At 45.7% G+C, this 24,112-nt stretch overlaps 2 protein-coding genes across 2 annotated transcripts in view; one reads left to right on the forward strand and one right to left on the reverse strand.

Moving 5' to 3' along the window:
* Positions 1-11,911, forward strand: part of LOC106805708 (serine/threonine-protein kinase par-1-like) — a 65,204-nt gene extending 53,293 nt beyond the window's left edge. The window contains exons 8-16 of the mRNA XM_014807411.1: positions 2,426-2,572; positions 6,281-6,450; positions 6,773-6,920; positions 7,298-7,434; positions 7,924-8,053; positions 9,196-9,315; positions 9,636-9,785; positions 9,945-10,090; positions 10,236-11,911. Coding sequence (XP_014662897.1) covers positions 2,426-2,572; positions 6,281-6,450; positions 6,773-6,920; positions 7,298-7,434; positions 7,924-8,053; positions 9,196-9,315; positions 9,636-9,785; positions 9,945-10,090; positions 10,236-11,714 — 2,627 coding nt within the window. The 3' untranslated portion in view covers positions 11,715-11,911. The remainder of the gene's footprint in view (positions 1-2,425; positions 2,573-6,280; positions 6,451-6,772; positions 6,921-7,297; positions 7,435-7,923; positions 8,054-9,195; positions 9,316-9,635; positions 9,786-9,944; positions 10,091-10,235) is intronic.
* Positions 11,912-11,945: 34 nt separating this feature from the next.
* Positions 11,946-19,090, reverse strand: LOC106805699. The gene is made up of 5 exons (XM_014807400.1): positions 19,027-19,090; positions 18,107-18,242; positions 17,674-17,854; positions 17,299-17,416; positions 11,946-16,692 (listed from the first exon to the last, which is right to left on the reverse strand). Exons 2-5 carry the CDS (start codon positions 18,184-18,186, stop codon positions 16,550-16,552), a joined length of 522 nt encoding a protein of 173 aa, XP_014662886.1. The 5' UTR covers positions 18,187-18,242; positions 19,027-19,090; the 3' UTR covers positions 11,946-16,549.
* Positions 19,091-24,112: the final 5,022 nt, after the last annotated feature.

A 24,112-nucleotide genomic window follows, 5' to 3' on the forward strand; every position in this document is an offset into this window, starting at 1 on the left:
ACATTTACCCCCCGGACAATTACCCCCCGGACATTTACCCCCCGGACAATTACTCACTTGTTGTTTATTATTCATTGTTGAACAGTGATACAGGGAAGAGGTCGAGAAGGAGGGACGAGATGAGGTGGAGGAGGAGGGGAGAAGGTGGAGGAGGAGGAGTTAGAGAAGGGAGGAGGTAGCGGAGGTCCAGGTGGTGGAGGAGAAGGGGAGAAAGTGGTGGTGGAGGAGGAGAGGAGGTGGAGGAGGTGGGGAGAAGGTGGAGGAGGAGGAGGAGAGGTGGTGGAGGAGGGGGTAATTGTACGGGGGGGGGGGTATTTGTCCTGATACCGTTGAATCGTAAAGTACACTAGTGTTACACATAACCACATAGCATATTCCACAGACGAATGCTAGCGGCTTAGCCATCTAAATTGACTGCTGGTACTCAAAATTGCATAAATTAATTTCTACGTTAGCATGCAGGCATTGGCAGCGTCTTTAGAAACTCAATCACTCGGTGGTCAACGAGTCTGAGAGTTCCGGGGAAGGGTCAAGGTCAAATAAGCTATAAAGCTCGTGTCACATAATCGTGGTCAGCCTGGGTCATGCGTGAGAGAGAGAGAGAGAGAGAGAGAGAGAGAGAGAGAGAGAGAGAGAGAGAGAGGGATCGAGAGAGGAAGAAAGGAGGGGGAAGAAAAAAATAAAGGGAGACAGAGAGATGGAGAGAAGGTAGGAGACACAGACACCGACAGACACACACACGCGCGCGCGCGCGCACACACTCCCACGCACACGCACACGAGAGATGGAGAGAGAGCGAGAGAGAAAGGAAGAAAGAGCGAGAGAACGCAGGAGGGAGAAAGAGAGCGAGAGAGAAAGATAAATAGATAGAAAGAGTGGGGAAGAGAGGGAGCGCAAGAGACAGCGAGAGAGAGAGAGAGAGAGGCTGCGCACGTGGATTCAGTCGTGGCGTGTCAGGCAGGCGAGTCCGCATCGATTCGAACAGCCGTCTGCCGCTTCACTCAGCAGCCATATATGCATCCCTGAACAGCCAGCTCCCTGTAGCTTAGCCCTACCTGTCACTAGGCAAGACGCTGTGATCCAGTTTTTGTTCGTCGCACGGTTTTTCGGCTCGACAGGCTCTACGTAACCGCGGCTTCGAGGAATTGTAACCAGTAATTTCGTTTTGAGGGGTGCGTGCTTGCCTCGCGTGTGTTATCGCCACTCGACTGTTAGACAGTAGCATGGGGTCCTACTGCAAATGACTGCCACTGCGATGATTCTAGCTTCTAGTTAATTTGATGCTGGCCAAGTGGTGCAGGCAGGGTGCCAACATTATCAACGTTGTGTGCACCGTTAATAATTAAAACCTATGGCTTGCGCTTCCTTTGTCCGTGTTTTTTTTGCCCGGCCATGGGGTGACAGCTGTTTTATGGCTGTGCATTTTTTTATCTGTCTGGATTCCATGAACGATACCCAATACTCGGCTATCGGCTTGCGTCTATGCACGCGCATGCGGTAGCTGAGGCAATATGGCCAGGGCCATTGCTATTCAGTTCACCTAAACTGAACCCTGTTATTACCGGAATGCCATTAAACTCTGGAAGAGAACTCGGGAGCCCCAACCTGAAACATGACTAACATATTAGTCGTGGATGTTTTCATCGCGGCAGCGTTCAACTTCATGCTGGCGTATTTGAGTATGAACGCAAGACGGGGGGTCAAGTACACTGTAGGAACGCGTTTTCGTGATTAAGACGTTAAATTTAAATGAAGTTAATATAACGTTCAAGGTTAACTAGAGTGATTATCAAGCTTTAGGTTCAAACGTATTAGCATGTTTAAGGTTCGATGCGGCCATAATGCATCCGTGAAAAATGGCGTACAATTGCTTAAAATTTTGCCGTGATCTGTTGTGAAATATTAATGCTGACTATTATGGCAGCCGAATGATTGACGTAGTTATTTAATCAAGTTTACTGTTGGGATCAGTTAACAATATCAGCAGGATACGTGCCATATATACGCAGGCTACCTTTGAAATAATATCATCGGTAGTATTATCGATAAAATGTAAGAAAATAGACAATCTATTTTATTTTATTTTATTGTCTCCTAAGTCGTGTAAAATATTTCACGAAGAATTGCGAAGTACCGCCGTAAACACACGCCCTACCTAGGGCGAAGTGAGTAATGACAAATACCCTCATGAGCAACAGTCTTCGCAGCTGTGTGGTCGCTGGCCCGCCAATGACCTTTTGAGGTCAAATCCCTGTTTTTTGCCACCGTTTTTCTTCCAGAATGCAGCGAGCTGGTAGTCTGCTGCCCACACGCACGCACGCATCCCCACACGCGCGCACACACGCACGCATGCATGCATGCGCACATACGTGCGGAGAGTAAGTGGCCTATAGACGGTTGATGATCTTTTCTGCTATCGTTTCAGAATACCGACTGGTGCTCAGCTACATTGCCACGGGCAACCTGCACAACCACCTAAAGAACAACGTCCTCAACTGGTCGGAGTTTGTTCGCATAGCACTCAGCGTTAGCTCTGGTCTCGCCCACCTGCACCAGGACATTCTAAAAGAAGGTAGGTGCGCGCGCGCGTGTTGAGTTGGCGAATTGGCGAATTGCTGAATTGCTGAATTGCCGAATTGCCGAATTAGAACATGTTCTAATCTCCCAACTAGCTGCTATCGATCGGTTGACCGTGCAACTTTTACGTTTACACTGCCGATTGTCAGTTGCGAAATTGCGAAGTTGGTACAATTCGCCAATTCGCCAACACGAAGTTGGCAGTGTAAGCCTGTGCTGCGGGGAGTGACGGGCTGGAACTGCGCATGGTCAGGAGTAGCGGCGGAGGGGGGGGAGGGGGAGCAACGTGTAGGGAGGATGGAACTAGTGTTAGATCCACCAGGCACTTGGGACAGAGTCAGTAAAAACTGGAAATAATATGAACGCACATTCACAAATACTACTCCTTAATTACACTGCCACTGTTGTGTCACTGTATATCAACTTGCTTTCACAAAAACTAAAGCAGAACTAACCGCTCCCGCACTCGCCGTTTCGAGTGTGCTGTGTCGCCGTTGTAGTGATATATATATAGATATAATCAATATATATATATACCCCAAGTCCCGCTGTCCCAAGTGCCTGTGGTTAGATCTACTGACGCGCTCGAAGAGTCGCCGTGCTGGCGATGTGCTACGCGTTGCTGTTTGCTGGTAACCACGTGCATTAGTATTCTTTGTTGTTGTTGTTGTTGTTGTTGTTGTTGTTGTCTTCTAGTTTCTTGCTTTTGCGATAATTTGGGGGGCATTAATGATGGATGGGATGGCGTGGGATCATCTGATTCTGCCACACGCGGGAAGGAGGGGCCTGTGGGCTTGCGCTACTAATTTGCGATTGTGCTTCGAACGTGTGGCGTCGCACTGTCTTCCTATGGCCTTCCTGTATTATGTTCGGAATATCCGCTGCACGAGGCGGGTTTCCGTGAGTCGTGCTGTCGGGTAATTTTCAGTTCGACGTGCGTCTCCCCCTCTCACTTTCTCTCACTTTCTCTCACTTTCTCTCTCTCTCTCTCTCTCTCCTTCTCCCTATCTCGCTCTCTCTCTCTCTCTCTCTCTCTCTCTCTCTCTCTCTCTCTCTCTCTCTCTCTCTCTCTCTCTCTCTCTCTCTCTCTCTCTCTCTCTCTCTCTCCTCTCTCTCTCTCTCTCTCTCTCTCTCTCTACTCGCTCTCTCTCTCTCTCTCTCTCTCTCTCTCTCTCTCTCTCTCTCTCTCTCTCTCTCTCTCTCTCTCACTCTCTTTCTCTCCCCCCTTCGCTCTCTCTTTTGTTCTCTCTCTCTCTCTCTCCATCTCTCTTGCTTTCTCACCGCCCCTCCTTCCCCCTCTTATGCGTACATGTATTTCTGTTCTACGTACTGTGGGGAGGGTGACTCGCCCCCCCCCCTTCGCTCACGCTCGCCCGGGCTTTCCCCCGGCAGCTCAGCATTCAGGGACTCCTCTCTCTCGCCGTCGCCGCGCTTGTTGAATTGCAAATGTGTGTGCGCGCGGCCCTTTCAAAGGGGGAAATAAACGTCCTCCCAAGTTGAATTGCAAATACGGCCGCGCTGTGTGTTGGCGGCGGCGGCGCCTGCACGCGGGTGCTGGTGACAACGTCTGCCACGGGATCGTCACGGCAACGGTCACCCCGCGTGTTATTGAACCACGGGCGCGCGCAGCCGCCTGCCCGATATTTTTAGGTGCGCGCGGTTTTTCCTGCGCACGATTCTTTCCCCCCCCCTTCCAGTCGAATAATTGATGGCGGACGGCAGCTGCCGCTTTACGCGGCGGCGGTGGTGGCGGTGGTGGTGGCGGCGGCGGTAGACGTGATGTCGGCAGCCGATATGACACATGTCCGATGTCACGATGTGCCCGGCGAGCGCGAGTCACTCGTGAATTATACGCGCACGCACGCACGCACGCACGCACGCACGCATGCACGCACGCACCCAAGCACGCACGCCAGCACACGGATTGTCTTCTATTACGGACTCTTGTTATCATCCAGCAGTGCGTGGAGGGACACGCACGCACGCACGCACGCACGCACGCACGCACGCAGACACTTCGCGGATGTATTACAGCATCATAGCCTGGATGCATGCGTGGAGGGAGAAATACTGCACACGCCTCCATACACGCACGTACGCATGCACGCACCCACGCACTCACGCACGCACAGACGCGCATGGCACATGCACACGTTCTCTGCATGTACGCAGACGCACACACACGTGCAGTGTGGATGGATATTCTGTGGTTTGCGAGTGCCGGTCTGGCGTTGCTCGCACACGATCAGGATGAATCCAAGCGATGTAGATTTTCCACCATAACATTAGACTGACTCAACAAATCGTTGTTGCGTACCTTAGCCCCATGGGCGGCACACACGTGGAGTTCTGGAGTCAGTCTATCAACATGCTGCAATCATGTCACGGTCCCTTGTATAGAAAGGAGCCGTGCCCATGCTGCGTTTGTTCACACAAACCCAGGCAGGAGTGCCGAACCTGGGGAAGCAGCAAATAAAGAAGGGGTTAACGCTCCCGTTTTATGTGCCCCTCTAGGGCACGGCATTTATGCATGCATCGAGTTTTCGCAGCGAGCCGCGACTTTCTTTGCCAGTCGCGCAGTAAGTCATGTTTGCGCGTGTAATGTGCAACCCGTGCAATTCTTGGTGAGGCCCAGGTGAGCTTTGTGGTCAGATCTCTTATGCGTGTGATGTAAATTATTCCTGCCTAGCGTGTTGCAGCCCGGTTGATCACGAGGGGGTGGTTGAGCGCCTGCCAGGGTTAAGTATGCAGACTACTGGTTGCGTGCCTTGTACTTTTGGCTACCCTTTATATGTTGCGTACGGTGCTGAATAGATAGCACGTTATTAAAAACTAAAGCCCCGAAGCCTGTTTGAGGAATGACACGAAATGTTTTTTTAACGAGCACGCCATTGTCATAGGATTCGGATTCTAATTACATGTGTCATATTCCAGTGTGCATTTATCGCCCATTTGGAATGTGTATTCAAAAGGCGAGACGTGATGAAATTATCGTTCGGGAATTTAAGCAGGATTGTGTGGCTGTCGCAGATTGTGGTCTCATCTGCATGGTCCTAAAACATGTCATCCCTCGCTTTCATCTTCCAGATTTAGTATTGAAGGAAGGATGTAGATGATTTAGGTTTCTAAGAAAAGCTGAATGAAAATGCTTTCTGTTAAGTATGAGAAACCGGAGTCTAACGTGTTTTATTCGTTTTCATTAATTTCACTGTGTGCCTGAAACGGGGCCTAATGCACAAATGACGACTATTTTCATTTTAGCTTTTATTTTCGTTATCTCCTGTACAGCCTAGCTGCTTAAGCTTACACTTTGGTTCTTGTTCAGTTAGTAGTTAAAATATATGCTTCATATAACTTCATATATATGTGGTATTATTTAGGGGGTATTTCACACTGCTGGGATTCATGTGTTCCCAAACTTTGAATGCATTTCGTAAAGAACATGTTAACAGCGTTAATGAACTTTTAGATCCCGTGCAAGGAAGTGGCCAAGAGTATCGTGTAGCATAATAAACGTTTTGGGAACGCATGTTTATTGTTCTTAGTAGAGTCAAGTTTGTTGACCATTCGTTGCTGCATACTTGTCTAATGTATCTGAGGTTGAACGTCCCGATTACGTAGCCGCCTGCTCTCTCGCACGCAGCCGGATGGCTTCATCTGAACTGTGCTGTTGCTCACACCGCACTGTTGCTGACTGTTGCAGATGTGCACAAACCTCCCATTGCTCATCGCGACATCAACACTCGCAACATTCTAGTCCAGCCCGATGGGACGTGCGTCATCTGTGACCTGGGCTTCGCCATTAGAACCAGCGGTTCCAAGCTCATCCACAGCGGCTGGACGGACAACGCCGAGCAGGTCTCTCTCGTGGACGTGAGTACCGACTCTACGCGAACGCAACGCCAGCGGTCTCACCGGCCGTGCGGTGACAATGTATTTGTTCTCATCCCTGCAGGCTCCCAGCCATGTATCTCATACAGCTACACTACCAGGGGTTCAAACAAAATAACTATGACGATTATTATTATTATTATTATCATCATCATCATCATCATCATCATCATCATCATCATCATCATGGACTCTTAATGTTACCAGTGTATTAAGCATGCATTTCAGTAGCTTGGTGAAATTAGTAGCCATGACGTTTATCTGCCCTATTAGCTTGTATATCTTCAACGTTTGTTCGCAACAGGTGGGAACGGTTCGTTACATGGCACCAGAGATCCTAGAGGGTGCTGTGAACCTTCGCGACTGCGAATCGTCCCTGAAGCAGATTGACGTGTATGCCTTGGGACTGGTGCTATGGGAAACGGGCATGCGTTGCTCTGATCTCTTCCAGGGTAAGTGGAGTCATGTTGTGCATGGTCTTGCAAGTGCGTATGGATATATGCGTACGTGTGTGGATGTGCGTGCGTGAGTGCGTGCGTGACTGGGCATGAGTGCGTCTCCAAGCTTTAGCCACTACAGTTGCACTAATGTTAGATACAATAAGGTGATGGGATTTAGTTATTAGTCGGTGAATTTTTCTAGGTTATTGTAATGACGAAAGCTGAATGATTGCATGTCGAACAGGATTTGGCAATCATGCTAATGCGCTACCGGTAACACCTGACACTGCTAAACCATTACATACTACGACAGTTATGAGCATCCGTATATAGGAAGACTGCGATCGCTGTCTGCGATTTGAATTAATGTGATGTGTTCCTTATTGCAGGCTTAGAGCTGCCAGAGTATCAACTGCCATTCCAGGAGGAGGTTGGTCCACATCCGTCGTTTGAAGACATGCAGGATGTCGTGTGCCGAAACAAGTGGCGCCCGCGATTTCCCGATGTCTGGAAAGACACTAACCAGGTGCAAACCTTGAGCTTATCACTTTGTGATAAGATTCGTGATGAGATTTCTGGATTGTGGATCACAAATCTTGGAATCTGCACTGGCATTGAATAGCAGTGCAGTACTCTCCGCCGTTCTCGAGGGCGTGGTAACGAGAACGACTAGTCATTTGTGATTTTACGACGCACTCATGCCAGTCGTTCGTTAGTGGGGTTTTAGTGGGGGAACCGCTGGCCACGTAGGTTCACAGTGTGTACCAGTGGTTGTATAAAACCACTGGGTTTGGACCGCTGGTCTTGAAAAAATGTATCGCCTAGTCGTTTTAGGTGGGTCGCAACACTCCAGTGACAGCCTGTAGCTTCAGTTGTAATCCAGTAGTGGCCGAAGCTATGAAAGCTGAGGGCTGAAGCACAGAATTTGTAAGGTTGAGCAGCACTAGTGTGTGTAGACTTATGGTCGCATGAGCACTGGTGTATGTAGGCTAACAGTCAACATGTATTGCTGCAGGCAATCAGATCTCTGAAGGAGACCATTGAGGACTGCTGGGACCAGGATGCTGAGGCCCGGCTGACTGCCCTCTGCGTGCAAGAGCGCATGCTAGACCTGCCCATCCTATGGGAGCGCCAGAAGATGAAGGGTAGGTTGACGCAATTTTGCTCGCTGCAAGAGAGCGAAGCATGCACGGTAAATTTCCGATGCATCGCTGATCCTAATCTCTAGTGCCTCTAATAACGTGCTGGTATACCCTACTACTGCCACCAATACTGTCCCTATGGCTATTGCTGCTCGCACCATCACTCTAAACTTGTTGTTACTACCACGAGTAACCTTGCTCTGGGACTGCTACATAAGAGAGTCAACAATAGAAACGAGTCGAGTCATAAGAGAGTCAACGCGACATACAATAAAGACTCTCAATGATACATGTATGCACACACGCACGCACGCACACACATTCATTTACACTATCTCTTGCCGTGTTGCTATCTCTTTTTCCTTCTTTCCTCCCCACAAATCTCCTCACTCTCTCACTCTCTCTCTCTCTCTCTCTCTCTCTGCTCTCATCTCTGCTCATCTCATCTCTCTCTCTCTCTACTCTCTCTCGTCTCTCTCTCTCTCTCTCCGTCTCTCCCTCCTCCTCTTCTCTCTCTCTCTCTCTCTCTCTTTCTCTCTCTCTCTTCTCTCTCTCTCTCTCCTCTCTCTGCTCTCTCTCTCTCTCTCTCTCTCTCTCTCTCTCTCTCTCTCTCTCTCTCTCCTCTCTCTCTCTCTCTCTCTCTCTCTCTCTCTCTCTCTCTCTCTCTCATCTCTCTCGCACTCTCTGACTCTCTCTTTCACCTCTATTATATATGGCTCAAACTTTACCACGACACCAACAGCAAGTGCCGTGGCGATATTCATGATATCCATGGCAACCATCCACAGATGCCATATCCACCCCATCCCTTGTAGTTTATGTATGCCTTTTTGTCGCCACATCAGTGTTGTTAAAAGTGGTCTTATGATAACCCATATTTGAAGAAATCAAATGTTTCAATTGGTGTCCACCCAACTTGCCGTAGTGCCCTAAAATTGATTAGCCAAATTGAACTCCAAACATGTTCTGTCTCTGTATATATATATAATATGTATTATATATTATATTATATATATATATATATAATATATATATATATATATATAAATCAACTGAAGATTTATCATTAGTTGGGTTATGTTACTTTGTTGCATGTGTTACAAAGTTCAATATCCATAAACATAGACTGTGGGCATTTTTTTCAGGGATTAGCCCTTCAGTGAATCCCCAACAGCTGAGAAACCCAAGCTCATCGACAGGCCCAGACTCACCTGACTACAGTGAACCCACAGATAGGAATGGCAACAACGTCGATCAGCGTGAAAGTATGTAGTAGTGACTGACTGCCATCCTAACTATAGTGGTTAATGTATGACTGGCCATGCTCACATCATCCGAGCTCATATACCTGCGATTTAACAAGAGTTTTCCAGCAGTAGTTAATTTACATTTCAAATTTAATATTACATTTAATTTACATTTCAAATTTAATATTACATTTAATTTACATTTCAAATATTAACACGTTCCCCACAAATGGCTCGTGTAACATCGTTTGACTAAAATTTCATTTATTCCCAGTGAACCCGATCAATCGTGTGATTAAAGTCGTCTTGTATATCATGAATAGTCATTGCATTTCAAGCCGATGAACCACACGAGACTCATGCTTTGCTACCCTCTGGAAGCGGAAGATACCAGCGGTACCACAATGACGCATCCATCTCCGAAAGTACCGCGGAAACCATTGTGATGTCGCCTAGCGAATCGGAGCCACCTCCGAGGCCAACGAAAGGTGAGTAATGACACGACACGTAGTGTGTGGCATCTGCGTAACGGCTAACCCTTCATCCATGTTATTTGCACATTGTCGGAAGCACAGACTTGCTATCCTGGTGGTAACTGCCAGATCTGGAGTTTCGTCCTCTACGAAGACTTTTCTTCCGCATTGCAGGTAATGTCAACCAGTTTATGGTACAGCAGAAGCAGGCAAAGGTGGAACCGCACCAGGGACGCAATCCGTGCCTAGAGCGCAACATTAACACAGAGGAGGAGCGTCCTCTAGCTGTCAGAGGCAACACTCTCATTGATAAGGACAAGGTGCGAAGTACTGCTGTGATGTTTTTTCACAGCTTTTTAAGCTGGTGCAACGTTTTTACATCGTTATATCTCCTATTTATCATTAATAGTCATAATAGTCATAATAAAAACAAATATAATCATTTGCGACATTTTTGCTTTGTAGGTGGGTAAGGCTCCGTCGAACACAGGTGGCGATACTATGTTTGACAGCCTAACGGACAATCTGCAGACAGCGTTGGTGCAAAACGAATCGCTACCCATACAGGAGCGATCAAACCAACAGGTGGCGCCACAGAACGATGCGCTTCCGCCACGAGAACGTCCAAACTACACGGCGGCGCCGATCCCGTACGTGCAGAACGCCGTCAGAGACGGCGGCATCGCAAAGTGTCCGAAACAAGAGAACGTGCCCGGCAACGGCACGCACAGGAACTTGGCGATGCCAGCCGGCGCGGCGGGCCCTGCGGCCGGTCCGCATCGCGTCGCCGGCGCCTCGCCGTCGTCGTCTGCCAAGCGCGACGACAAGAAGAAGGACAAGAAGTCGAAGGGAGGCCTCATGTCGCTGTTTGACAGGAAGCTGTTCTCACACGGGAGCAACCTAGCCAAGCCGGCGCCGCCTCCGGCTGCCGCTGGGGGTCACCACCAGAGGGCGAGTTCTGATAGCAGCAGCGGCGGGCAGAGGTTGCAGGGCGAGGGTGGCCACCAGCGGTCCGGCTCGGACAGCGGCAACGCCGCGCCGGTCAACACGGAGGTGAGACTCGTCAACGGAAACGCTCACACGGTCGTGAACAACATTTTTCCCGGTGACTCGGCCGTCGGTGGCGGTGTCGGCGGCAGGGTGGTTGGGCGGGCGGAGCTGGGCGTGGCGTCGAAGCGCGAGCTGGCCGCCGCGCCGGAGCAGCTGGCGCTCGTCTGCAGCAGCCGCGCGGATACTGACGAGCGTGCGCCGCGACCCAGCATGCTGCCCATAGAGGGCGCCACCGGAGAGACGTCAGGCGAGCCAGCAGAGCCGAGCTTCCCCGGCGACGGCGGGCAGGCGCTCGCGGTGAGGCCTGAGAGCTCGCTGAGCGACGACGAGATGATCGACCTCGCTCGGACACGGAACGGCGACGTTGCGACACGGAATGACCTCGCGCCGACATGGAACGGCGACATCGCAACACGAAACGACCTTGCGCCGACACGGAACGGCGACGTCGCGACACGGAACGACCTCGCGCCGATGTGGAACGGCGACGTGTCACCGGCGTGGAACGACCGCGGCTCGAAGCGGGACGACCTCGCGCCGAACTCTTGGAATGGGTGCCTGCCGTCGAGGAGCGGGGCGACGACGGCAGCGCGCGCCGAACCACCGACGACGATTCACGAGCAGCAGCCGCCGCCGCCGGCGCTGAACAACGTGGCGGGGTCGGCCGGCAGGCATCCGAAACCCGTCAACGGCCTCATCATGAACGGCCCGCAGCCGCCGCCGCTAACGTCGATCACACACGGCGCCGTCGGCAAGGTGCCGAACGGTGTCGCACCCACCGGCGCTACCCAGCAGCTGCCGAACAACCTGACGGCTGGCCGGGCGAAGGGCGTCGCGAACGGCAATCTCGTGCAGAGCTCGCCCGAGATCCCCTACAGCGTGTCAGTGTTGTAGCCTGGCGGCCGCCGCCGCCGCCGCGCAGGCAGAGCAGGGCGGGTGTTAGCAATGAGGAGTGACTTCTGTTAATCGCTACTGCATTTACTGTTTCGTTAAATGTTTTAAATACAAACGCAGACAGTCTGTCGGACAAACACACGCACATACACGCACGTGCACACGTGCTCAGGTGCGCCTGCACACACACACATACACGCGTACGCGCTCACACACACATACACACACAAACGCACGCACACACACACACACATACATACACATACATAAATATAGATAAGTATGTGTGTGTGTGTGTCCATGTACAGAGTAAACAGTGTCTGGGACAAGGTGTCATACCCACACTGCTGGCACCCTGATTTCAACACGTAGACCCTGCCTTTTGAGGGAAAAGTTTTGCTTTGTTGCTACTTTCTAGTCAAGTGGAAAACATTATGTGAGGTACTACGTAACGTTTTTGCTCACTAAGTATGAAAGCCTACTGTGACTGTGTCAGCTAAGGGAAGGGAGGCAAGAAAGCGTCTGGAAAAATACAGTTTGCCATGCTTTCCCTCGACATTAAACTAGTTGTGATCTGAGCTGTGTTGTAAACGCGGCCGATAAATTCAGCGGCGGTGATTTTAACACTATCTATAATAAAAGTCACAGATTAAACTTCTCCATTATATGGAATCGGAAAGTAGCATTGCAGTTGATGTTTCGTTGGCAGAAGCTTGGTTACTCTAATGGCCTAAAGTCTGACTAATATTAACGCTAATGCTCAGTCTCGATCATATTACAGCATTTGTGTAAAATTATCTAAATTCTAATTTTCTCACACTACTGATACAGGTGATAGTGTCTAATTAATTATTGCATCATCTTTATTGTTTTGCAGTTGTTTTGAGATCCGTGTTTGCTATGATATTCCACACGTAAAGGTGATGTCCACCAAGCATTATGAGATGATGCAGTGGACAACACCTTACGCTATAACACTGCTTTTTGTAAGTAATCTATAGGTTTCTGCTGTTGGGCCATTGGATGGCACCCGTTGATTTGTACATCTTAAGGATTTCGCTCAAAATTATGGGATTTACATGCTTTTTAGCCAGGCATCAAATGCTTTCTATCCATATTGTAGGTTATGTGTATAAAGTCAGAGTGAGATACTGTGGGTGAGTAGGGACCGTGATTAGGTCAAGGAGCCCTAGTTGAGTCCAGGAAGGCTAACCAACATGGTTAAACGGCACTTGGGACGGAATGCTTTGAGTTATTCCATGAATATTTCTACAGTGCGCTGGCGCTGGGAGCTGCTCTTGTGCTGACCGTGGCTCTGCGTGTCGGTTGACTCCAGCAGCTGAACCTTTCCTTTGTATATATGTACTAGTGGAGACTAGGTAGTGTTAGCTACCTAAGCTGTTCGGGTTATCCGGAAGCGAATCTGGGCAGGATTGTCGTGATCGGCTGTTAGGTTTCAGACGTGCTCGCATCTAATCACACACACAGGATACCGGTGAAATGCGAGGGGATAAAGATAGCAGTGAGTGCACTTAGTAAAGGTATAGTTATCAGAGCTCCAAGTTCTTATTTCTTCACTAAGTGTTGCCTTCGAGAGAGCTAAGAACAACAGCCGATCGAGTTCGTTTCGAATCCCTTGCGTTGGGCTAGCGTGGCTAGGCCTAGCTACAGTGGTGCATCGTCTGACCCGAGGCACCGTAACGTAAACTTTGTCGTAGTCGGCTTCGTGCTGCACGAACGATCGCCTACTGTGAATACCATGTCGAGGTCCTCCATTTATCCCTGTAGTGGGTTCCAGTCTGAAGCAGCCGCGAGCTTTGCGTGTCGCTTGCAGGCTTAGAGCGCCATGGTTCTTAATGTGGCAAGCACACCGTGTACCCTCCGGTAGGTCCCTGTTGGGTCTGGATGTAGGCGTATAACCTGTGCTGCCGACTCACAGAAGACTGCAGTCCGGTTTCGATATCGTGATATTTTCGTAGTTGAGAGTGTATGTGCTGACTTTACCTACTTGTTTCCGTGGGTGTGCATAGCTGACAGCATGCTATGTATTCTACCATGACGATTGACAGATGTTTCTTTTTGTTGGGCATTTTCCTGATGTCACTTTGTCCCTTATTTGCGTTATTCATCCCTAGCTCTCTGTATACGTCTAGAGCAGTCGGTTCTTCGAGGATTCTTGTTGTTTAATGTGTATATTAAAGTTACATGGTAACATTGGTTTGAGCGGTAGCAATGTGAAATGCCACTGCAGAGAGCAGTGAGTATATATAAGAAAAGCATTTTGACTGCTGCTTTCAATGTCATTTTTTTTATTTGTAAAAATTCTTGTCCTGTTTTTAATTTGCAATGGAAATTTGCAGGAACACACTGTCTTGATAAAGGATTTGTGATATTTCTGTGTACACCGTGAAAGTTTGGCATCCATTTCGACCTGCTGTGACTAACGAGTGTTTCCACTATGAGTCTCTGGTTTTAGAATCATGTCTCAAGTTGTCAGAAATTCTTCCAATCCATTCACTCCCCCACCCTCTTGTAAATTATATCGCATTCATCTCGCTCCAACTGTGAATATGACAATTTCTTGGGGAAATTTGCTTCTTTCGTATCATCGCATTGCTAGGAACTTGTTCACGGTAGTTGTCCATTGCTACTATGTATAGTAAGTAGGAAGTCAATTTTACAGATCACTGATCGGCACATTATATATAGCATCTACTCTATAGAAGACGAGATGTGGGTAGATTTTACTGTAGTGCCAGGTGCAAAATGCTCCCACTATGTAATATAAAAAAAATGTCTCATTGTTGACTCGGTTTACTTCCATTTAATCAGTTCAATGTTGATGTAACATATCTCTTAAAAAAAAGTTTCAATAGTTTTGCTGTTTATTGCTTAAACTATGCAACTGACTATAACAAGAACACTATAGGCATGACTACATCTAAGGTAACTTTGCTCAAAGACGAAAAATAACCTTAACTGTTGACATTCAGAGTGACCCTCTCTCCCTGAGCGCACGCATGCACGGTAGTGTGCGTGGCCTATACTTCCCTCACCCCGACCATCTTTGCAGCCACATACCTTCGCTTGTAAGATATTTTGCTTTTCTAGGTTTGTGCTAACTGGGAAATTATTTTTGAAAATCGCTTTAGATTGAGTTGGTGCTTTATATGTGTTGAGTATAAGCACATGGTTAAACACGCAGCCGAATAGTGTGATATATCATGTATAGCTTCTTTTGTTGGCTCCTCACTACAGTGTGGTGGTGATTAGCTGGCCAACTGTTGCTGTGCTTTTATGTGTTGCCAGTGATGTCTGCATAAATGTGTCTGTGCTTGTTTCCAAATATTTGCGGGTCTGGAGAGAAATTTTGATATCTTTATCAGTTATAGTTTGTCAGTGAACGGGCACAAAGCGGTGTTGCTGTCTGGCCAGGGAGCACACCTATGTCTGATTCCATATTTTAGAAACGAGAGTGTGTATGTACATTTACGTGTATGTGTACAGATGTAAACTTGCTTTCAAAACCAGTCGATTTTTATTCGTGGAAGAACCTTTTGACTTTTACACACATTTCATAATTAGGAGCTAAAACGCAAGTAAAATGTTTTAAAAAGGTGTCCTAGTTGACATGATTTTGTGCCCTGTACTGCCAGGCAGGGATGCTCTTTTGGGAGCAGAGTGCCAATTGGCCAGAAAGAGTGCAAGGATCTGTTGAGAGGGGGCAATGTGACAGCAAGGACAAACAACGTGGTGAACTAAGTGCTAAATGTTTGTACACAAATATTTATCCAATGCTTTTTGCTTCATCCGCCTTCATGCCGTGTAACTGACTGTGGATTTATGTCACACCCAGGGAGCGCTGCTATTTGTGCACCGATTTCATCGTGCGAGTGAGTGAGTGTGTGTGTGCATGTATGTACGCGTTTGTGCAAACTATATTTACACACACTCACACACATATGTATGTTAATATGTATGTATGTACGTATGTACACTTGTGTGTGTGCGTGAGTGTGTGTAAGAAAGCTTATTATTGCAACAAACTGCATTCTTATGTACTAATACTATATATGGATGTGTATTTTGTATGAAGAAACAGTCTCAATAGGTATAACAAATATTTATCGTTTCCATGACTGTTGGCTTTGTACTACTAAGAGGTACTCTGACAAGAAGGAAGATAAGAGGCAATGGTGGGTGAGAAAAGAATTGTGTGCATCTCTTTACAACACAGCTAGACGTGTTTAATGCTAACTGGTATATCCCAGTGAGCCACAGATGTGACTAGGCTTCATTTGCCATGCAAATGCCAGAGAAACATGAAGTGTGGTGTGCGTGTACCGGTGTACCCTGTAGAGTGTACATTTAACAGAGAACCCTGGGTGTGATTGTGCAGTTGTACAAGCAAGATTATAATATGCTATATTAAAACTGAAAGTGGATATAAATTGCACGCATTTTACTATTTTGTTGCATGTGATTTGCCATGTGTACAATTGAATAAACACAATCAAACACGAAATTGCAGAGTATAACATCCGGTAACATTTAAAGGAAGGTATTAGTATTTTAAATAGTAATTGAATTTTTACAAATGTATTTAAAAAAACTGAAAATATAAATAACAATAATTTAAAAAATAAGAGATCGAATTTAAAAGTACCACGTATAGTTCAAACTACCGGTACTATTAGGTTAAATTGATCTTGATAAACCTTACGTATCAATGTTATAAACCGTTTATGTGCGCTTGACACTATACATACCATGACAATTCCACACTATATCACTGACAAAGATGAGATTAACTTGGGTATTGTTACTAGCCACTGTTAGACCAGTATTTTGTCTTGGTCGAAGAAATCTAAGATGTTGTTACAGGTTATAGAGTCAACAGATGATTGCTGTAGCTGTGCTGCACTAGAGGCCGCCACTGCTGCTATGCTGCCAAAGCAATCCAGCAGCACATTGCTCTCTGATTATTGACAGAATATTAAGGAAGTAACTGCGAATAATACATTGCCAACAAGCCAGATAATTAATAATACGCCACTACCACTACCATATTATCAAGAGTAGATAATAGGAGATTCTCCTATTATCTACTCTTGATATTATATACACATATGATACGCACGCAAAAACACAGAGTGTAAAAGAGAGAAGGGGTGAGGGAGGTAGACCACATTACACATGTTCATGCCACTACCTCTGCCTCTACCACAGGTATAGGTCCTTGTAATGCAGGATTCGCATGGTAGGCTTAAGCCATTGTAAGGATTGGCATGGCAGGCTTAAGCCATTGTAAGGATTGGCATGGCAGGCTTAAGCCATTGCAAAGTAATTATTATAGAAAGTAAATACACGAAAATGTCATTTCCCAGATGTGTGATGCAGTCTTTTGAAAACTCAGGTCTGCTATCTTGTAAACTAATGTAAGTCTGAATACTACATGGACCAGAGTGCTTATACAAGAGAGAGGATGTATGCCCACAGAAACGAGTTTGTATCAGTCTCAGCAATTAGAGAAAGCTGGGTCAGCAAAACACAATTTGTATATGAAAGATAAGGATAAGGATACGATGCTGGCTCAGACCAAGCTGCTCTAATGCCTGCACAATGACCTCACTGGACGTTTGGCTTGACAAAACCCACCTTACCTGGGCTTGTATCACCTCTTTTCCTGTCTTACACATTACCTGCAAATTTATTCGTGAGTTAGACGTGAATCAGATATATAAATTAGTAGTATCTAATGACCCTATGTAAGTATCGTAATGTTAATTTACTTGGGCAGGGGCGGATCCAGAGGGGGGGTCGAGGGGGTCCGGACAACCCCCCCCCCTAAGTGGACTTCGGCAGCTTTGTAAAACACCAGAAAAAGTAAGCAGGAAAATCTCTTCCTGGACACCCCCTTTTCAATAATCCTGGATCCGCCGCTGTTGGGTATATATACCTTGGCTATAGTAGACATGTGGTCAGTACAGTCTTGTGCATTGTGGGCCACAAGGATGCCTAAATTTGTGTCAAAAAACTTTTGCTGTAGTGCAATAAGAGCTGCATGTTCGTCTTTTCCGTGTAAAGTGGATGTAGCGATCACGTAACTATGGCGATGGATCTTGAGCATCTCTTCTATTCTGCAATGTAGTACGCACGCATGCACATTGCACACACGTACACAAGCGTGAACGCACGCACGCACGCACGCACGCACGCACGCACACACACACACAAGCGCGAACACACGCACATATTTGTATATATTTGCATTTAATTAGCAATGGTAGGGGATGACAATCTAATAAGTAAGGCAACAATAAAAAATATAATAATATAAGGCAAGGAAGAGGAAATGGGGAAAATTTAAATAGTCTGCTATGTAGGCATACCTTTCAACAATGTGTGGATTAAGAGAACACAGTTCATCTGGTGGCCACGTTACAAGAGTTTCCTTCAAAGAAACTACCATAAATGCAATCCCAGACAGTGGGAAAATGCAACTGTGCCAAACTGTGCTGTCAGCATCTGCAGAAAATAAATTGCTTAAACTCATCAAACTATAAATCGCACCCCATCAGTTTTGTGGATTAGTTTTAATTAAATCAGGGCAGCTTATACACTGTTTTTACTGTTGAATATATGAGATATAACTATTATATATAACAACCTCAGAAAATGTTGTCAGGTTGATCCTGTTTTCAGAGGCGTTTTTATCTAAGCGAAAGCGCTTTACGGTTTCGCAAATCTTCCATTTATCTAGAGGGTTTCGTGAAAGCGCTTTGGTCGTTTCTCGTTTTTATCTAGACGGTTTGCGAAAGTGCTTTGCGAAACCGTCGAAATCGCCCAGCGAGCGATTTCAGACAGTTTCAACATTCAATATGGCGGATAGTCAAACGTAAGTTATTAAGTAGTTTACTTAATAAATGATTATATAAGAATAATAAGTTAATGTGTTATAAAAACGTACAAAGATCAGCTAAATCCTAACCAAATGGTGATACATCTTGCGTTGTTTTTATGTAACAAAAGCGCTTTCACCAAACCGCTGATCACGTGATTTAGGAAACCGATTTACCGATTTCGCTTAAATAAAAACGCCTCAGAATTTGCTTATATTTGCATATGCATCGCCATGGTTTGTTTATTTATTTGTTGCATACGAGTTGAATACCAGCAATGAATAAACAAAAACCAGCTTCTTCAATATTCGTATATATTCGATAAATTTCATGTAATGAGCAGTATAATGCAGTGTAAATAAATATCAAGTGTAAATCAATCGAAAACTATGCTATTCATTCATACATACACCTAACTCTGTAGATACGCTTCAACTGCTTATCAATCTCGTCGTTTTGGAGAGAAGTATGGACGATCACTGGCCAACTAACGTGGGATTCTTTGCCGGTAGAATGAGTTTCCATTTCGGTCATCGATCTCACGCGAACTGATTTTTATGCATAAATAGGCCTATTAATTATTACAGTACTAATACTAGATCATAAATAAATGGTTTATAGCTTTGGTTTATAGTCTGCTGAGTTGTTAATCATTCATACGGCCACTAGCGACCTCTTTCGGAGAAGAGTGGATGTATTACTTCTAAAATCTTTATGAATATTGACAATAAATCTATATGCCTGATAAAAAGCTTGAAAAACATTCTATTGGCATTGACAGGGTGTACATTATACATTATCATATTACCAACTACGAGTGTGACAATTCTATAGCTGCTAGCTGTACTTATACTAATAATTATATTTTACAATTGTGATTTTGAACGAGTAGCACACGAATCAAGGAATGAAGCTGCATATTCGCTATCAAAAATAATTGTTTTATCAGACATCCCTGTTTACTACGCTTATGTGTCATAAGTGAGGAACATATGTGTCATTATGTGTTATAACTATGTCTTATATGTTATTAAATGGTAATTAAGCATTCACCTCTGCGACAGGAGTATACACTGCTATTACATTTCCTATGGGTATTTTATCGTGAAGGCTAGGAGAATACTACCTTAGCAATCGCTTCAAAGTGTCATTCTCTGCAATTTAAATGCATGCCGAAAATAGGGTTGCATGGCCATATACAAGAGATTTCGCCCCTGTAGCTATACAGTGCGATCGAAGCGCTCAAATTGACTCCGATAAAACTTAGAAAGATTCCCACAAATCAGGTTCGTGCAAATCAGTATATAGCTTTTCAGGTGTCAACTTAATTCTCTAATCGATATATAGTTTAATAAATCTTTTAATATATACAGATATTATTATTATTATTATTATGAGGATAGAGAATGAGTGTTTTACGAAATGTCTTTGTTTCATCATAATCTTCTTGGGCATGGTGAGGAGGCTGCAGCACATCGAGTGTCCGCATCGATGATCCCCGAGCAATACATGACGACGATAGGAAAAACCACCACATCACCGCGTACGACCAGCCACCAGCGCGCGATCAGCCTCCACGCAAAACCGGCAACCCTCCACGTGCGACGAGGAGGAGGGAGAGAGAGAGTGAGAGGGTGAGCGAGTGAGAGAGAGCGCGCGCGAGAGAGAGAGAGAGAGAGAGCGCGAGCGTGCGTGCGTGCGTGTGTATATGTGTGTGGTGTGTGTGTTGTGTGTGTGTGTGGTGTGTGTGTGTGTGTGTGTGTGTGATGTGTGTGTGTGTGTGTGTGTGTGGTGTTGTGAGTCAGAGAGGGAGAGAAAGAGAGCGCCAGAGAGAGAGAGAGAGAGCGAGAGAGAGAGAGAGAGAGAGAGAGAGAGAGAGAGAGAGAGAGAGAGAGAGAGAGAGAGAGAGAGAGAGAGAGAGAGAGAGAGAGAGAGAGAGAGCGATAAAGAGAAAGATGCTGAAGGGAAAACGGAAGATAAGCGTGTAAGCTTAAAAGAGAGCGAAAGAGTTCTGGATATGAGGAAGATAAGATAAAACTGGGAGAAATGGATAAACGGAGCGAGAATAAGTCACTGTAGGGGGCGAAATGATGGGTCCAGGGTAATAGATGGGCCAGTGTTAATACCATGGAGGGAGAGGCGATCGGTGCCAGAATAGAATAGTGGAAACAGGGGGATAGAGAAAGAAAGGGCGGGAAGAAAAGTTGAACGAAAACCATGAGAGAACCATATATGACTATATGGGAAAGAATCAAATACAGCGATCTCCGCTTTATCGTCCTCGGATAAACAGGTGCATCGATATTTTCGAACAATCATTGATCACGTTGTTATGTGTTCATTGCTTAATCGGGACCACCGCATAATCGGGGCATTGTCATGGTTCCCGAACTGTCCCGATAAAGCAGGCACCACTCTACATATGGGAGAATGAGAGAGAAAGAAAGAGAGAGAGAGTGTGTGTGTGGCAGAGAGAGAGAGAGGGGGGGGGGAGACGCGACGGTAGGAAGGACATCTGTTAGGACTATATAGGGGCGGGATAGAGAAGGAAGACGAAATAGACACGGAAGAACGAGATCACCAGGTAGACGGGAGAAGTTGCTTGCAAAGGAGATGTATGAGCATAACGTTCAGCGTTAAGGGTCCGGATAATCTTAGTGATCGAATTTGGTTTAGCGTCCTTGAGCCATCAGACCTAGGGTTCAGAGTCATTGCATCAAGGATTGCCCAAGCCCTAGGGGCTAGGTGTAACTCTACGATTAGGCTTACTGTCAGTTAGCTTAGCGGCGGGCGTCAGGTTATAGTTATCGTCTAGAAAAGGTTGAGAGTCTGGATTATGTTTCGTGCCAATGATAGCTAGTGTCACTACCAGCTTAGCGCGTCATACGTGGCTTACCGTTGTGGTTTGCAGGGTGTCCCCACCCGTGTCTTATTCATACAAGCTGCGTGCGGATCGGCGAGAAATGCCACTTTAATATCTTTGTGTACATTTCTCATCGTAAATGTTAACTTCTTCCATGGTAGACTATTTAGAGTGTCTTTTAGAAACCTAACCGACTTATCAGTCCCGCCACGGCACTATTTGCAATGTCACCTTGGGGTCTATCAGTATAGTCATTTATGTGTACAGCAAACGCACTTGAGGTAACTTCCCTTGCGGCGAAACAAGCCGAAACCCCTCCATCCACTCCCTGCATAGTGTTGTCCGTCTCCTCATATAATTATGTTGTGTAAAACCACCCTGCCTTGGCCGAGAAAAAACTTGCAGCGAGCTATCTGGCAGTCGGTCAGTTGTTTTCCGGCCGCAAAAGGTTATCGAAACACAAATAACACGCGACTTTGTCTGTCGCATGTACGTCAGTTACGTTTCTGGTGGCGTAGAACCTCTAAATTTGCATTTAGTAAAATTGCGAAAACTGGTCAAATGAGTAAAAACAAAATTTAACTTCCATTATCGGCCGGCATGCGCTTGCGGGGTAGCGCTGTATTGCCTTCTCTGCCGCCTCCCGTGTCGCCGCCACCGCGCCCGGCGATTGTCTTGCTAGTTTTGTCAAAAATAATTTCGTTTCCACCCACTACAAGTGAATCTATTTTTGGTTATTTAATATAGAAAAACAACTGCGTGATACTGTTGTGTTAGTATTGCTCCGATTATTATGTTTGCTCGCGTTTTATTACATTTATTCATCAAATTCATGTTTTTCAAAGTTGGGAAATGAATGCCGTGTTATTGCAGCATTTCCTTCGTTCGCGTTAAAGAAGATTACTATAGGCACTCCGATGTTCTCATCAGATAGTAATATCTATCGATATTTTTTCAGTACTAGTTATGCATCTCCTTGCCAATGGCCACGATGCCATTTCTCTCGCTCCCACGCCCACTGCGACTGTTTTCGTATTTACCCACGAGTTAGTAAAATAAATCGCAAATCGGGCGCGGTCACGTATATTGTTGATTACGACTTACGACGTGTTAAGCTTCACACGTGTATACGCGCGCGCGTTTTGTGTGTATGTCTGTGCGTGCGTGCGTGCATGCGCGTGGGTCCGCGCGCGTGTATGTATGTGTAATGGTAAACGAACGGTGAGGGTCGAGCACATTGTGCATGCAGTTTTCTGTGTTTGGAAACGATATGAAACGCTCTAGGCCTGTACAGCATGCACCTTTTCTTATGAGACTGTTTGGGAACGGTGTATATATTTTATTGAAACGTTTTTCCCACATATTTACTACGTGTATGCATTGTTGTTGTCTGCACTTGAGTTGAATAAATTGAATCATGCTCCTACAATAACCATTAGAATAGTCTATGACATGTTTTTTAGCACAACACACAGCGACTGTTATGTTATCACCGGAATATAATTTACATTCGTAAATAATATCTACATATAGGAAGTTTCTATTCTCAACAACGGAACAAGTATAATTACAACTACAAAATCCACATGGATAGAAAAGCATTCTCAAGTTGGAAAACGAGAAAGTGACCTAGATGACGATCATCATTGAAGCAATTGTTTCCTATCATTCATAACACGATCTATTCGACTATACCAATAATCTACCAGTGACATGCCGTGATATAACATTTTACATTTCTTCTCCACCAAAATGATAAAGAATAGCCTTAACAATTTCTTATGCAGTCTAAAAGATTGACGCATAGTTCTATATATAATTTAACCACAGACTGCGCAAAAAAGTACCACGTGGATATAGTAAATGAACACTTGAATAAAGTTTTGAAGCTACTGTTTGTTCTATCAATCTTGTTACCACGATGCAAACCTGCATAATAATATATAAATATATATGCATATTAACATCTTACACAAGTGAGAATTTGCCATATACATAGTGTTACTGCTTTTCCCGCAGTCAAGAAGTTTTTGTGTTTTGCAACTGGCCATTACAAGCCAATATAGTTCTGATTGATGATTTTGGAAGTTATTACAGTGAAACATTATATCTCGTTTAGATAGTTACTGTTACACCATCACCTTTCCAAACTCAACAGTGGCACGTACCCCACAACTGATATTGCGAAAATGTACTCGAACCTTCAATGACAAAATGTCAATCCTTCTAAATGAACAATTCAGTGTAAATGCTTATGAGTGGATATATATAACCACGGATTAGACGAATGCCATAGAAACGTCTGCTAACTAGGAATAAAAGGAGATCATTCGGTTTTTCTGACATCTGACGCATTCCGCGGTGAACCGATGGTGAGAATACCAGTTGAGTACAAGGCTACAAAAGAATTTCCTTTCACTGACACACCTTCCAACTGATACGGGTATAACCAACCCATAGACAACACAGACACGCAGACGCACGCACACACGAACATACGTGTATATGTATGTACCTACGTTCTTACGCACGTACATACACAAATAATTGTGTGTGTGTGTGTGTGTGTGTGTGTGTGTGTGTGTGTGTGTGTGTGTGTGTGTGTGTGTGTGTGTGTGTGTGTGTGTGTGTGT

Source organism: Priapulus caudatus, unplaced genomic scaffold (assembly GCF_000485595.1).
Source record: "Priapulus caudatus unplaced genomic scaffold, Priapulus_caudatus-5.0.1 Scaffold124, whole genome shotgun sequence".
NCBI lineage: Eukaryota > Metazoa > Priapulida > Priapulimorpha > Priapulimorphida > Priapulidae > Priapulus > Priapulus caudatus.

What these genes read in the sequence shown, in the direction of transcription:
- LOC106805699 (XM_014807400.1), bottom strand. Translation starts at nt 18,186, where the DNA reads ATGGTAGTTTCTTTGAAGGAAACTCTTGTAACGTGGCCACCAGATGAA. An exon ending in AATCCACACATTGTTGAAAG is followed by an intron (nt 17,855 to 18,106) that starts GTATGCCTACAT and finishes ACTACATTGCAG; the next exon opens with AATAGAAGAGATGCTCAAGA. An exon ending in ACATGTCTACTATAGCCAAG is followed by an intron (nt 17,417 to 17,673) that starts GTATATATACCC and finishes ATAAATTTGCAG; the next exon opens with GTAATGTGTAAGACAGGAAA.